At 36.5% G+C, this 16,571-nt stretch overlaps 1 protein-coding gene across 1 annotated transcript in view; it reads right to left on the bottom strand.

Moving 5' to 3' along the window:
• The window catches only part of SLC15A5 (solute carrier family 15 member 5), a 90,961-nt gene that overhangs the window by 53,662 nt on the left and 20,728 nt on the right, over positions 1-16,571 (bottom strand). Inside the window, exons 4-5 of the mRNA XM_002752196.6 lie at positions 9,666-9,886; positions 5,092-5,278 (exon numbers count right to left, since the gene is read on the bottom strand). Coding sequence (XP_002752242.3) covers positions 5,092-5,278; positions 9,666-9,886 — 408 coding nt within the window. The remainder of the gene's footprint in view (positions 1-5,091; positions 5,279-9,665; positions 9,887-16,571) is intronic.

Below are 16,571 nucleotides of genomic sequence, written 5' to 3'. Positions count from 1 at the left end.
TACTGTTGTATTGGGGATTCAATTTCAACATGAATTTTGGAGGGAACAAAAACAGTCAAGCCATAGCACTCATATGCCTCGGTATTTTAGGGCAAAGCATATTTCATCTGAAGGATCTATGTTTGCTTTTTATTTGCTACTGCACTCTGGTGCCAATGAAAAATGACTTTCTTAAAATTGGAAAGCAAAGTTTGATTCTAGCCTAAATTTAATCCACTCCATTTTTAATTCTTAACTTGTGTGAGATAATAACAAGCCCAAAGCAGAGTGGAGTTTATCAGAATGCACACATTTTAAACCTCTAGCCTATCTGTATTTACAAGATGAAGCACAATGATTGCATAGGAGATATTATATTCAGATAAATAATGTGTGTTTTGATATTGGCTGTGTGGCTGCAGACAAGTCCACAAGAGTCTTGAAGCTCTTATAATTTATGCTATTATTAAACCATCTAATAATTTTTCAAATTAATCTACAATGAAATAAAAGAAATTCAGAATTTATTTGAACATTAGGGTTGCACTTATGATTTCATAATTAAGCTGAACTTAATGCTAAAAAAGGCATATTAAGATTCTTTAGGTATTGGTAAAAGATTCTTTAGATATAAATCTATTCGCTGAGAAAACTATGGATTTCTATGGGTAGGCTAATGTTTGAGTTTCTGATATGTAAGCTCACAACCATAAGTATGAAATTCTATTGAGTCCTTGAGAAATTCCCCTTGGATCCATAATTTTGGCAAATTCCCAGAATAGGAAATTTGCTCAGTGTTAATATATCAGTGTTCATGAACGACTTTCATAAAGGTAGGTATAATTTTATTGTCATGTGTATCTGCTGCCTTTGGGGAAGATATTTTTCACTCACTTTTAGTGTAGCATTTTTTTTTTATTTTTATGGAGTGTTCCTGTGTATAATATATACATAACACATTACATGTTCTCTCTCTCTCTCTCTCTCTCACACACACACACACACACACACACACACACAATATATATATATATATATATTTTATATATATATATTAGATGATCTTCTATCTTTTGTTTTTCTACAGACCATTGAAATTCGTTTCAGAAGACCCAGCTTCAGTTTGTGTTTAATTTCTGAATGTAGAACAGGTAATCATTTACATAGAGATCAAATACACAAATATATCTCTACAAGGCATGTTATTTGCTTCAGATTACATATTAGATGATTGACCTCACCTCAGATTTAATTCCAACTTGATGTTACATTTAAGAATTGAGAATACTAATGTGCTTTTATCAAACAAATGTGCAACTGAATGAATGACTTATTCAGGCTAGATGTTTACAATTCATGGTTTACTTCTTTTGGTGTTTACACAGTTCCTCCTATCAAGTATTCTCCGATGGGTACATACTGTGATGTTTCTTGGGAAAATAAATCAGTTTGAAAGCTCTATTAAAAAATAATTTTTCCTGAGATAATTGTACTTGCAATGAAAGTAACGAGATCCCTGACTTGGTTTTAAATTTAGCAACCACCTTGGTTTCAACCAAAGAAAGAACTTTATTTGAGGGTCAATTATTAGAACTAGTTGAAGTTACTGGTTATGTATAAAGGGACCTACACTGGCTGTGTCTATGTCATAAAGGTAAAGGCTTTTAGGTGGAATTTGAATTTTTATGTTTTTATTTTAAAGAGAAAAGTCTTATAGTTATGTGAATCTATTTCATCTACATTTCAATTTAAATGTTATGTAAAAGCCAAGATAATTGCTACCTACTGTGTTGTACACTTCTGCTTTGTGTAAGCCTTAATACCAATCTTAATTAGGCTAATTTTAGTCAGATTAATGCTTGTGTGTGTCAGCACTAACTGCTGAATGCCACATACTGCAGGATTTTAATTAATGCTAAGCAAAGGAAATACTCATAGTGTAAACATTTTTTAACTAAAAAAAAAAGATAAAATGAAGCAAACCCAATTATGACAGAGGATAAATTACAATAATATCATTAGTTCTGGATATTTAGTGAATTAAGATTGACTTAAATAGATAAATCCACACAAGTGTAATATCAGGAAAATGCAGTCCTTGGTAAAGCACTCTGAGCCTATGAAGTCTTTGCCTTTCACAGTCTTGGAAGACTTAGCCATTTTTTTTCATAGTTGGTACCCTGATTACTTTTTGCCCTCCATAGGTGATGAACTCAGGAATGTTGTATTTTGAATCAGAAACACCTTTGTCATTGCATTGATTATGAACTAGATAAAAAAAAAGTTTATTTTTCCTTTGTAAATTTCTAGTTTGACCAACTGGGTAAGATAGCCCCATCTCACTCTTGATCTGGGCTGTGATTTTGTATGTCAAACATTAGGCATTGCCATTGACTTGACCATCTGCCTCCTCAAATATGACAGTTCCCGGAAGGGGAATTCCTGAATGTGGAAGGGAGTGTGAGAGTCTAAGGGGTAACTGCCCACTGTGATGACAAAGGGAGTTTTTCAGTGACTTCGTAGTGCTGATTGGAAACATCATTAAGGATGCCAAGCTAACATCAATACATTCACTTCTGCAATCTAACAGCTTCATTTAGCTGGTAAGCAGAATAGTAACAGTAATAATAATAAGTTATACCCTTAAAGTTAGAAAACCTGTTCAAATGACTCTATCTTTGTGATGGCTGATCTGTTAAATGATAGTTTATCATGAAATTCAATGTGATATGTGTATAAAGCTACCTAAGTTCAAATTAGGAACTCATAAATATAAGGTCATTCATAATTCATATACTCATCTACTTCACCCATATTTTCAGGCACTTGAGTTCAAAGTGAAAGGTAACTTTACTATTAGACTAATTCAATTATGTAAATCAGTATCAAAAAGTACCCCAGATTGGTACTTTTATGTCTTTATAAAACTTGTTAGTCTTTCATAATCAGAATCAGAATATGGAAAACTTAAGGAAATATCTAGTTTAAAAGATGCATATCATCACACTTTTATATTCCCCTAGCAAAACATATGCAAATGAATAAATGAATGGAGTGTGGTTCAGAAACAACTGAAGTCAGTATTCTGTACCCGGTGGAACTAGCTTAGTGTCTTTTGAAGTGAGTCTAGTTTTTCCTTCTTCCTGTGCAATAGGTCTCGTTACCAATTTTGAAGGGAATGTTTAATTCATTAACAACATCAAACAACATACTAAATAACTCTAACTGTTCTTAATCCAGAAAAAAAATATCTTCTTTAGGAATAGATATGATTTCGAATATGTGGGAGTACAGAATTGTCCAAAAGAAAGTCACTGAACTTTAAAGTGAATTTAAGATTTCTTATTCTCAGGAAGAATTTATTTTATCAGCGTTGTATAGGATATTTTCCTAAGGTATCCAAAATTTTAAAATTTGTAGTAATGAGCATGATGTGGAAGCTCAGATTGGGATATTTCTTGATACTCTACAAAACTGCCAAAATTTTTGGCATTTCACAGTATGATTTTCCTCCATTTTGTCCTGCACACATTACGTTTCAATCATGGACCTGCTAGGGCTGTATACAAACCATGTCTTTTCTCTTTTATCTTCAAAGTTTCCATGCTAATCCTGGACATTCAAGCTGGCTTTTGGATTTCTACATTGACAGACAGAAAATACTTTTTAAGACTTAAGGATGGATTGTCAAAACCTATTAAGATTTATAGTTTGCTAAAGCTTATTACAATAAATAAAAATGGGGTTACTGGCTTAAGAAACACATCACAAAAGGTTATGTACTGAAGTCCTCTATGATTGAAGATGACAAAATAAACTAAGGTGAGTTTAGTCACTTTTAGTTCTAACCAAACAAACCCACCCCCATGATGTGATCTTAAGTGATCTAGTAGATAAAGAACAGGAAACAGATGAAATGTAACTTCTGTAAACAGAGAAGCAGCAGAAAGTATCTGTGACTAGAAGACTGTATAGTCTCCACAGATTATTTCAAAAGAAGAGCTTAAGAATAAGAACAGTTTGCGTGAGAGAAGAGAATCTTGTATATGCCTGACCTTGACTATTTCAATAGAATGGTTTCTCAAGTAGAGGATAAGATGCTAGGTTACCATTGCATATCACTTAAGAACTTCAAACTCCCTTTGCTTTCCGTTTATGCTCACCAAACAATTAAATATGTCCCCCGCACATGATGACTCATAAAAATAACTAACGTTTATAGAGCTTTTGCTATGTGCCTGGACTATGTTCTGGGCACTGAGTCATCCTGACTGATTTCAAAAGTTTTACAGAACAAAAGGATCCAAAATTTATCTAAGGTATGTCCTTCAGTGAAAAAAAAAATAAGCAAAGTAAAACAGGAAGGCTTCGGTGGCTTTTTCAAAGTCACGAGGAGCGGTTCAGTGGCAGAGTTCTCTGATTCTTAGACTAAAATGTTTTACCTCACCTACACTTTTGTCTTGTTCCCTGAAGGTGTCGAGGGAAGACAGGCAGAGGAGAGTATGATCAGAATGGATTTCCATCCTTCTCTCCCATTTCAATCTGATAAATTTTATTTTATGGCCTGTTGATTATGTTCTGAGAATAATGTCCTAAGTTGTTTCACTTTAAAATATGATTAAAAAAGCATTATTGCTACACCACTGACTATTTGATAAAGCATTGTATTGAAGCCATAATTTACAATACTAATCCTTAATCAATTTTGTTACTGATTCAGAAATTAAAATGACCTTTTGGAATTCATTAACTAAGATTCATTTAACTAACTTAAAAATATGTTTATTTTTAAGAACATATTTGCCATTGACATAAGGGATAAGGACCGCCTGACTTTAAGGATAGGTCATTTGGTAGTGCTGGAAATTTCGCCATCTCTTTATATCAGGTGTGTCTTCTGAGCAGACATAAACATAAAAGGATGGGAAAAAGATGGGACACAAGTCTGGCTAGAGATTTGGGAAGATGGATGTTGTAAGTCCCAAATTCTTCTTCTTTCCAATTTGTCAAAATCTGACACTACTCAGGAGCATATAGCTAGTTCGGATCTTAGCAGAGTGTTGTTTTAAAAAGTTTCAAACGATTCACGTGAAATGGTTAAGTTGTACTTACTGATGCTTGCCGACAGAAATGATCCATCTCTCTTAGAGGGAAATAGGCAGGTGCTGAAATACTCCAGAAAAGGAGCTAAAATTAGTAATGGTAGGATGCTGATGGCATTCATTACTGCAATTGGCAGAAGAAATCCATCCAAATTCAGGTTGGAATTCATGGTTTGCAGATAATACCCTGAAGGAATCTATTCGAGAGAGAAATAGCCATGTATTAAGACAGTGTTTTAACTTTGAAGAAAGCATCAGCCACCAGATGCTTGCATGTACTCTGTGATGGATGCGCTGGATGTTCCCTTGTTTTTCAAGGTCCCAGTTATGAGCTGATAAAGGGTCTTCATCTTTGGTGGTAGGAGTTCTATCTAGTCTATTGACAATAGGACTGATTCTTCATGGAAGACTCTATCGTCATTTAGTCTCTCTTAATTTTTCTATGAAAAGTAATGATGGCCCCAATTTTGTGCTTAAGATGACACATAAAAAACCAAATAACGGCCAGGCGTGGTGGCTCACGCCTGTAATCCCAGCACTTTGGGAGGCCGAGGCAGGTGGATCACGAGGTCAAGAGATCGAGACCATCCTGGTCAACATGCTGAAACCCCGTCTCTACTAAAGATACAAAAAATTAGCTGGGCATGGTGGCACGTGCCTGTAATCCCAGCTACTCAGGAGGCTGAGGCAGGAGAATTGCCTGAACCCAGGAGGCAGAGGTTGCGGTGAGCCGAGATCACGACTTTGTGCTCCAGCCTGGGTAACGAGAACAAAACTCAGTCTCAAACAAACAAACAAACAAAACCAAATAACTTATATTCTGCCGATAAGCAAAATAACTTTTCTTCATGAACATTAATACAAAACCAGTAGAAAATATTAAGGATTTCTGTTTTTACCTTGATGGAAAAAAAAACTGGGGCTAAAATAGATTCTTTAAAAAGCATCTAGTTTGGTGGCAATATAGAAATGACTTTTCCTAAGAAGAGGGGCCCAACGCTGACACATGTTAATTGCTGTAGGCTCTTTGTGGGGGCCTTATAGAGAGGCTTTGTTTCTAATGCGAACTAAGTAACATGGAGAGAGAAAATAAAAACCTTTCTGTGTCTTTGCCCTCCCTTCAAACTAATTACATGATACTGGAATTCCATTAAGGAAACAACATGAAAAAGATTTGCATAATGAAGTAAAGATACAAAATAATAATAAAAAAAAACCTGTGCTCCACCCCAAACCCTCAATGTATTGCTAGAATTTCTTCATTTAAAAAAATAACCCCAAGGCCAACTAAAACTCTAATACTAATTTGTAGCTTCTTAGTGTATTCCAAGCCTCTTGGCAACCTGGTGTGATATTAGAACCAAGGGATGATGTCACACGAAAGGGGTGTCCCTTTACTTATCTAGTTCATGAGCTTTGTTACAGCTTCATCATGATCATTAGTAGCTCAGAGTATTTCTTTAATTCCCAGTGGTACACAAAGCTATTGAGTGGCATGGAGAGAAAGTCAACCAAGTTTACTTGAATAATGAATCCTCCAAACTCGTATAGCACAAGAACTGCATTAGGAACCCTGCTTTAGCACCATCCTGGAAGAGCAGCCTCATCCAAATATCCTGATGATAACTTCTCCTCAGAAACCTTGGGTAACTCCTTCTCTTTACTCAATTGTACAATTCAAGAGGGTATATGGAGAATCAATGTTATGGTGTCAGTACAGCTGTTACCAAGTCCACCAATTATCAATTGAGCCCATTGCCATGTTAACTGCCCAAACACACAGGACAAGACCACATTTCCACTGAAATTCTTTCTATAGAAAACCTGTTCTTGTGATCAATTATCTTGATCTTTCATTTGACCCTTAGCATAGTAAACAAGGATTCTTTTGGCTGGGTACAGATGGCAAGAGTTAAACGAACATTAGTTAGTTCTGCCCTACTTCAATAAAATTACTAAGTATGGATCCCCCATCAGAGGAAAATGAATGATGTGTTTTAACAAAAAGTGCTGGCAGTGGAACAACCCTCAGACCGAAAGGCTCCCAGCACAACTTGGAAGTTTCTGTTACCGATTTCAAATGAGAATTATTGTTAATAGGAATAAAGTTATTATCGGCATGAATCACAGACACAGAAATCTGTTAACTTAATAATGTGGCAAATGTACTATTAATCTTTAGTGAAGCAATATTAATATATTGCCTAATCTTAGAAAAGGCTCCAGTGTCTTGAAAGCTTGAAATCATTTCTGCCTCTGCCTCAAGTTCTGAAATCATCCCCCTGTAAAATTTTAAATACTTTTATTTCATTCAAGCCTATGAGTATTCAGAAATAATTGCTGTCAATAGAGATTCATTTTCACCTTTCAGTGGCCAGTAATGTCAAGTGGCAGCCTCATCAGCCTTAATATCAACATATTTTAGAGGTATGTCTTGCAACTGAAGGTCAATAATGGCTACTAAATTTAAAATATGTATGAAGTTCTATGATGTTTTATTCTTGGTACTTTGATTGCCTTTGTACTGGTGACTATTTCATCTGGGGGCAAAAATCTAACCCCAGCCTCTCCTGTTGGAATTTCCTCTGCCTCCCTGGCGAAGTGTGATCTAAGCATTTTTCTTTGAAGTTTCTACAATAGCGTTACTGTATATAATTTTGGAATCTATGTAGTTTGTATCCAGAATTTTTAACCCAGTGTAAGAGTGGTATTGAGGGCAATAAAGCACGGCCCTTGACACCAATCCTGAGTTGGGGTATTGCTCTGCCACACACTAGCAAGGTGACTGGGAATAAGTTGCAAGTTAGTTTCCCAGCCTCAGATTTAGGAGAATGTTAGCAACGTAGTGAAGTAATCTCCTATTAAGGAGATTACATTACTACATTACATACTGTGAACCTTCCTTTTAGAAGCTATGACATGTAACAGGTGATCAGTAAGTATTAGTTTCTGTGCTTTGCAATGAATTGGGCATCTAGATTTGGTGAGATGCTTAAAAATTAGTTTATCAAAATGTATTGTAATTTATGTTAACTTAAAAAAAATGACCGTGTGCAAAGAGGCTGGAGCTTCATGGAAAGAAATATCAGGATTCACTGCATTATGAAGGGAAGGAGCTGATAATCTGTGCTACTTACACATAAGATTTTGAGGTTAGCTATGGACAAAATTACATGGAGTAACTTTGTACTCTTTATCAGTTTCTCCATTCTAAGATGTTTCATTACATTCATGCTTACATATATGGGCAATATTTCTGCTGTATTCTGTTCTTGTGCCTACTGCTAATGGAGAGTCAAAAGGGAGTTTGAATCTCCTAAATCAGACTAGCTGTCATGCATTATTTAGTCAGAGGTCAACAAACTTTTCTGCAAAGGGCCAGATAGTAAATATGTCCACATGTGAGTTCTGTGGCAATTACTCAACTCTGCTATTTTTGTACATAAGCAGACATAGATATGACAAACCCAAAAGCATGGCTATGTTCTGATAAAACTTTATTTATGACCACTACAATTTAAATTTCATATAATTTTCATGTGCCAGAAAATACTATTCTTTTTTGATTATTTTTGCAAACACATAAACATGTAAAAATCTTCTTAGCTTACAGGATGTACAAAAATAAGTAGTGGACTGGATTTGGCCTGCAGATGGTGGATTGATAACCCCTGATTTAGAGGGGCAGGCACTGTACTGAGAGACAGAGGATAGATTCCACTTGACCTTGCACTACTACTAACTGTGACCTGTGGCATTTCACCTCTACCAAAAGAAACTCACTTAATTTTTCTGAGCCTAAGTTTCCTCTTTAACTAATGAAGTAGTTGATGAAGTTAATCTCTAACTTTTGTTGCAGCTCTATTATTCTGTGATTTCTAAATGTAACTCATTACTTAGACTTCTAAATTCCAAGTTGGGCGCCAGCAATCAACAGAGTCCCAGATTTGTTCAAAGACTTTTGTAATCATTTATTTTTCTCTATAAATAAGTTAGCCTTCAACCACATTTCAAAAAATTTAAAATCACATACATCTAAAAAAGATACTTTAGTTCAGTGTTTTCCCTTGATTTCCTCACAGCACAGGAACTAATTCCCCAAGGAACTAACAGAGTGGGTGGGGAGAGAATCACTTGCTCATTAGTACCTACATTTAAGAGTACAGTGGAGGCGGTACTCAAATCAGTCAATTTAGCTACTTGTTAGTACCACTTTCTAAAGGTTTAATGAGAGAGGAAGGTAAAACCTTTGGCTAAAGGGAAGTTTGGTAATTGCCTATAGATCTGATATGTTCCTGCACTGCTCTTACGCCTTACTATGCACTCTGAAGCACCCCCTGCACCTACTGACAGACATTTATAGCTCCACAAATGAAACACATCCCAGGGTCTCCTCAGGTATGCCTCTGCTGACCCCACTTAGCTCTGGAAATCAGAGCCTGTGATGATGAGAAGCTTCTGTGGGATAACTCCCTGCCGACGTACGTGGAAAGTGCTTGTTGGGGAGAAAATTGGCTTTGACTTGTACAGGTGACATGCAGTCACTTTCCTGTTGTTGGGGTGGTACTCATCGCGGGTCCTTACCTGCATAATGCAAATTCTGTATAGGAGCTGAAAAGTGAAGAGAGGGAGAAGGGTGAGGAAAAATTTTGTGTCTTCTACATGGAGTTTACTGTAGCAGCCACCATTTTTTTCTTTGGCATGGTCTAACTGGCTTGTCACATCTCTGTCTAGATGGCAGTATTGCAGATGACATGTTCTCAGTGCACTAACCAACACCCTGGAGCTTGCCAGGAGAGAACCACCTGCAAGTAATCGGAGATACTGTGTATTAGTATGGGAATTGTTCTCCAGGTTTTCAAGCTGGAAGTGAAGTGAGAAAGTTTTAGCACACAAGGGGTTGGATTCAAATCCCACACTTCTGACAGGGATTCTGGCACCCTGACGGCCAGCCCAGGGTGGCACCTAGCAGCACCTGGCAGTTGATGTAAAACGTGAAAAAGGTAAGATCAGTGAAACATGTTAAAAGGGTAAGAAAGGTGACAAAATAATGCACCCTGAAGGACTTCAGAATCTCTCAAAAGCCTCTAATGTTAATGCATCAATGACTACCATCCTTAACACAAAGAACCAGCACTATTTTTTCATATAGATTATGATATAAATATCCCCATTTTACTTGGCAGGTAGAGGGTGGTTTCTTATTTTGACACGGAGAGGAAGGGAAATGCAATCTCTGCTTTGGCTTTATCCTTGGATTTCAGAAATAAGGTTAAACTTTGAACTCTCTAAATGAGTTCATACACGCTGTTAGTGTCATTAAGAGTTCGGATTAGATTAGTTGTTTTTGACTTTTCCAGTACTTTCTGGTGAGTTCAGATGGCTGTTGCTGTACCATCAGAAGCACTTTATGCTTCAGATGGCAGCAGTCACTTACTGCTAGTGATTTGCAACCTCATTCTCTCTTCTTTTATGATCTTTCAGTTTCTACCTTTTCTTTATTTTTTTATTTTTTATTGCATTTTAGGTTTTGGGGTACATGTGCAGAACATGCAAGATAGTTGCATAGGTACACACATGGCAGTGTGTTTTGCTGCCTTCCTCCCCTTCACCCACATTTGGCATTTCTCCCCAGCTCCCCCACCTGCTGTGCCTCCCCTATTCCCCCCAATAGGCCCCAGTGTGTAGTACTCCCTTCCAGCAATCAAAAACAATGAGTTCATGTCCTTTGTAGGGACATGGATGAATCTGGAGAGCATCATTCTCAGCAAACTGACACAAGGACAGAAAATGAAATACCGCATATTCTCACTCATAGTTTCTACCTCTTCTTTGACTCCATTAGGATTTCCTGATACAATGACAGATAAGAGACCCCCATTTAAATAGCAGTTCAGCTGTCCCATCATGATGGTTACAATTTTTCATAGCGCTCCCTTTGACCAGACAAATTCTCCCCCAAAATTATGTAGACACCAAACTACTGTTGCCAGATAAATGGCAAAATAAATGTGAAAATGTTTGAGTTTCTCCAAAGAAGGCTGCTACAGACATTCAAAGTATAGTTTGAAAGTCATTTTGATTGTGTTCAAGTTTTCTATAATAAAATTCCAGACCAAATGCATTCTAACAAAATTCATTTATGTGCCATGGAGTCTTGGTTTTTATATTTAAATAAAGAATATGTATGAATATATTTTTATGGCTATAAAGTGGTTATATTGATTTGGTCTGGTCTTCTCTTCAAGACTTGTAATAGACCCATGATGTCAGCCTTTGATTAATTGAGGAAGCTGGGGGCCTGGTAATTGAATATGGAGCCTTTCACCTCTAAGTCACTGAATCAAATCCAGCCCAAATTGGTAGTGACCAAGAATGATTACAGCTTTGGCTCTTTGGTGGCCTTTGTGAAGTGTGTTTAGGTCATCTGAGAGTATGTCGGGATACTGGCTGACAGGAGACAGGCTTATGTCTATAGTCACTTTTGCCTCTTCTTAGTCACTATTACCTGAAGTAGATGAAAGCCCAGGGACTGGTAAGGTGAAGAAGGCAGAAGCACCTGTGAGAGGCCAAGATTTGTTTCTTTTAGGAAAGAAGTAATAGGGACTGCTCTTTATGATTAGAGAACGAGCTGCTCTATTATGAGACTTTCCTAGCTATTTCAATTAGTTTACTTAAGGTTTAAGTCAGATGAGAACTGAGAATGTGCTGATGAACTGAATTTGAACAGGCCTGGGCTGGTGACTTAGTTTTAGCTTCCTGACATGTCCTTACAGTCTTGTCTCTGTTACTCATCAGCGTGTTCTCTGCTAAAGTCTTACAGAGCCTTGGTGTATAGATAGTAGGGTTATTTGAACACTGATCCAAATTACTTTATGCTTTCAGATAGGTTTTGTTATTAAATTATAAGTACTTGCAGGATGAAATATTATTTCCAAAGGTATTTTCCCCAGTTTCCCCCCAACTTTTAAAATTCAGGAGTTTGTATGGAATACAATGTATTTTGAACTCACTATCCCTTTTTTGTATAAAAAAATCACTATTCGTGGCAAGATAAATTTGAATCTGCCTCTAATACATGACAAATTGATATATGCAATCTTATTAAACAATTATTGCCATCATTTTATTTCTAAAGAGAGGTAGTTCAGATTAGTGCTTCTCAAACTGTTAAAAATCAGTTTTTAAAAAAATTTATCAACTATCATGGTCAATTCATTTGTGAACTCTAATAAAAATGAAATACCTAAACATAAAATAAAGACATACAAAATATAAACCCTAATATTTTTATTATTAGATTCAACAGACATAAGATGTAACTTTCTATATGTTTTCCAGAGTGTCTATAATGTTTCTATATGTTTTCTCTTAGTGTCTGCATTTATTTCGTTGTATACAGGCAACAAACAGTTCAGAGATCAGCACTGTTCCATGAAGCAGGCTTTGTGTAGCACTGGATTCAGTTGGATATGTAATTTGAAAGATGAACTTGTTTAAACAAATAAAATTGTATCAGATACAATGATATGAAGCAACAAAAACAAAATGATCTAGAAACAAGAAATGATAACATATGAATGAGGTCTAAAACTCTAGGTAACACGGCAAGCACATATAATTGATGCCAAAGAAATGTCATTACAATCATTGATTCATTCAACGTATTTACTGAGAATCTGCTAGGAGCCAGGAAACTGTTTTGGGCCCTACAAATATAGCAGTGAACAGTACCTACAAACCCATGATTCTCTTTTTTTTTTTTTTTTTTTTTTGGAGACAAAGTTTCGCTCTTGTTACCCAGGCTGGAGTGCAATGGCGCGATCTCGGCTCACTGCAACCTCCGCCTCCGGGGTTCAGGCAATTCTCCTGCCTCAGCCTCCTGAGTAGCCGGGATTACAGGCACGTGCCACCATGCCCAGCTAATTTTTTGTATTTTTAGTAGAGACGGGATTTCACCATGTTGACCGGGATGGTCTCGATATCTTGACCTTGTGATCCACCCGCCTCGGCCTCCCAAAGTGCTGGGATTACAGGCGTGAGCCACCGCGCCCAGCCAAACCCGTGATTCTTATTTGTGGCTGGGGGGGATGCTTCAAGCAGGAAAATATTAGACAAGGTCTATGATGAAAACACAGTGGGCTCATATGATAGACACTCAATGTACGGTAGGGTATAGAGAAGACCTCCTAGACAGTTGACATTTGAATTGAGGATTAAATGACAAGAAATAGGCAAAGAGATGTAGAAAACATATGTCAGGCTTATCATGGAGTAGAAATTAACCAGGAAAGGTTCAGAAATCATAAAGGCCAATAAGGCAGTAACTCAGTTAGAGGGAAGATTGGCAGGAGATAAGGTCTACGAGGTTGTCAGGGGCCAAATTATATAGGTCAAAGTAAGGAGCTTGAAGTTTATCTACAATATGATAGAAAACCATTAAGAAGTTTTAAGTAGACTAGAGAGATCCTATGATATAAATATTTAAAAAGATACTCTGGAACCCCAGTAGCTGTGCAGATAATGAATTTTAGGGACCTGGGGAACAGGCAAGAGATAGTGGTGACCTGGACTAGTTGAGTAGTAGCCATGAAGAGAAATGAAGAGAATAGGATGGTTTTCGAACAATCAGTAAAATTTTCTGATGTGGGAAAGAGGTGAAAAAGTGGGAAGAGTTGAAGATGTCTACTTTTTTCCCCCTTACACAGTGGGTGTCGGTGACTTTATGGAGTGGGAGAAAAAATGAAGCCAGTTTATAGTTGGCTGAATCAGGAGTTGAGTTTTGGTCAAATTAAGTTTGAGGAATTATTAGATAACCAAGTCTACATGTCAGAGAGAAGCAGAATATATGCTTTACAAGGTCAGGAGAGGGGTCAATATGATAATAGCATTCGGTGTATTAGATGGCATTGAAAGCCATGGGTCTAGAGATTAGTCAAGAAAAGAGGGCAGGAAGAGAAGATTCAGGGTCCCTGGAATGAGTCCTAGGGCTGCACATCGGTTAGGAAATGATCACAGGAGAAAAGTTGGTTAAGCAGACTGGGGAAAGGTCGATGATGTGTAGATGAGTTGTAAGAGGGAAGGAGAGTGGTGAAGTAATAGACCTAAGTTGATCAACTGGATTGAGAGAGAGTCAGTAAGTCAGCAAGAGAGTCCAAGGAAAGGAAGTATACAATAATCTATCTACCCAAGGGCAGTGGCAGTTGTCCCATGAAACTGTAGTTACCACTGAATATTAGGAGGGATACCCTGCTGAAAACATATACATCTAAACATAGTACCTCCTTGGATTAATCCATTAGCCTTAATAGAAAACTCATGACTTCTATGCAAATAATTTTGGATGTCATGTAGGCTCAGCCTTTTAAAAAGTCCATTGTCATTACAGTTTTCAAATTGATTTTCTGTACCAGGAGCAGAAATGAGAAATTGAAGAAAATACTGAAATGAAAAATTAAACTGAGACTTCAGGCTCTGGTTTAAATGTGCACAGCAAACACACCAGGCGTGCAGATTTTAAAATAAAACAGATGAGCTATTTTAAGTGTTTTATTGCAAAACTTAACGATTGTAGTTATTACTATTTCAAAAAACTTTTAGGTAGCAATTTTCCTATTCTTTGTACCTTTACGTCCTTGGCTCTAACGTTCTACTCTTCTGACCTTGATCTAATCATGAATATCTGTGCTACTTAATTATAATAAAAAAAGCCTACATTGCACTCTAGATGGTAGATGCACATTTTTTCTTCTTTGGTCACCTGCCAGTTCTCAAAATTATAGCAGTGGGAAGAAATGCAAATGAAAGCCGTGCTTGACAGCTAAACATAATGGAATGCATGGTCCACATCTGAAAAGTTACCTTAAAATAAAAGGTAGCATATAAAAAATCATTTCTTTAAGGTCACCTATGGCTTTGAATTACAGCTTTGAGGAATTTCCAATGTAGTCATCAGATAGAAAGAAGCCAAAATAGGGATTATATACTTCACTAGAGGAAAGACAGAGTTTTACCTCATCAGAGTTGGGTGATCTTATAATTTAGAAATAGTAAACAATACAAGCGAAACAATGCACAGCCCTCAAATATTCGTTTTGTAGAGCCTCGTGTAAAGTCCACCACGGGAGAACATTTTCTATGCTAATTGTACTTGTAGCTAATAAAACTTTATCTGGTTAACATCCAAAAACATGTTACCTTATCACATGTTAAAATATGTAACATTTGGACTGTCATAGGCTGGCAGTAAACAGATTACATAGATCTGTGTTAGTTGAAGGAGAGAGACTGGTATGTCTCTATTCAGATGAATATATATTCAAACAGTAGATTAAGAAGCAAATGAATGGATGCTGAGCAACTATTTAGAAAATTTGAATCCAAAAATAGTATATATGAATGTATGTATACATATGTGTGCATTTGTGTGTGTGTATTCACAAAATCCAAAATTATTTGGTATTAGACACTTGAGAAAGTACCTAAGTGGTTTTCAAGAAAAATCCTATACATTTTCTTCTTGTTTTGCTATTTGGGACTTTTTGGATATTGACCCCATTCTATAGACTATTAGGAGGACACGTACTGCTAAGTGTGGTCCACAGGCCACAGAGCTCTCAGAAACAAAGCAGAGGCTTCTGTGTATAATATTTTCAGTGCTTCACTGCCTCCATATCTGGTATAATAGAATGAGCTCCAGCCTAAGAAAAATAAGGCCTGGGTTCTGGTTCCACCTCAGCTCTTTTCTCTGACATCTTGAGCAAGTCATTTAATTATAGTATGTCTCAGCTTCTGTGCTCAGTTTAACAGTAACAAACACTGATTGAACACTTAACATAATCAAGTATTTATAAGACACAGGAATTTCTAATTGTGTTTATAAATAGATAATTTCAACATATGCAGTAAATAAAATGGTAAAGATGTGTTCAAAGTGTTACAGGAGCAGAGGCAAGGCCTGCAGAGTCTAGTCTGCAAAAGGTGCCCTTCCCACCTACATTCTAGGTATGTGATAAAAATCAAGTAACATTGGTGAATGTGCTTAATTTTTAAAATTGTAACTGGCTGCATTGCTATTGGTAGTAGTTGTATAGAGAAATAGCAGGAAAAGAAAAATATGTTACAAATTAAGGTCTGAGTTAAACAAGATGAACAGACAGACTTAACAATGGAACAGAATAGGAACTCCAGAAGCACAGGCGAAAATATGGAATAAAGCTGGCATCTAAAACCAGTGTGAAAAACATGGACTTTTTAATAAGTAAGATTAGGATAAGTTGATAATAACATGGAAAAAAGATACAATTGGATTTATTCTTAAAAGCTATTCTAATATAATTTATAAAGGGGGTCAGAGAAGTAGAGAAAAGAGGCGATAAAGTGAATACTAGGAGAAAATGTGGATGAATTCATTCTTTTATAACCTGAAAATGAGTAAAATTTTTTACCATGACTCAAAATTTAGAAGCAATAGGGAGAATATTGATGAAT

The sequence above is a fragment of the Callithrix jacchus genome, chromosome 9, assembly GCF_049354715.1.
Source record: "Callithrix jacchus isolate 240 chromosome 9, calJac240_pri, whole genome shotgun sequence".
Classification (NCBI taxonomy): Eukaryota; Metazoa; Chordata; class Mammalia; order Primates; family Cebidae; genus Callithrix; species Callithrix jacchus.
This window is presented reverse-complemented; position numbering and strand designations above follow the sequence as displayed.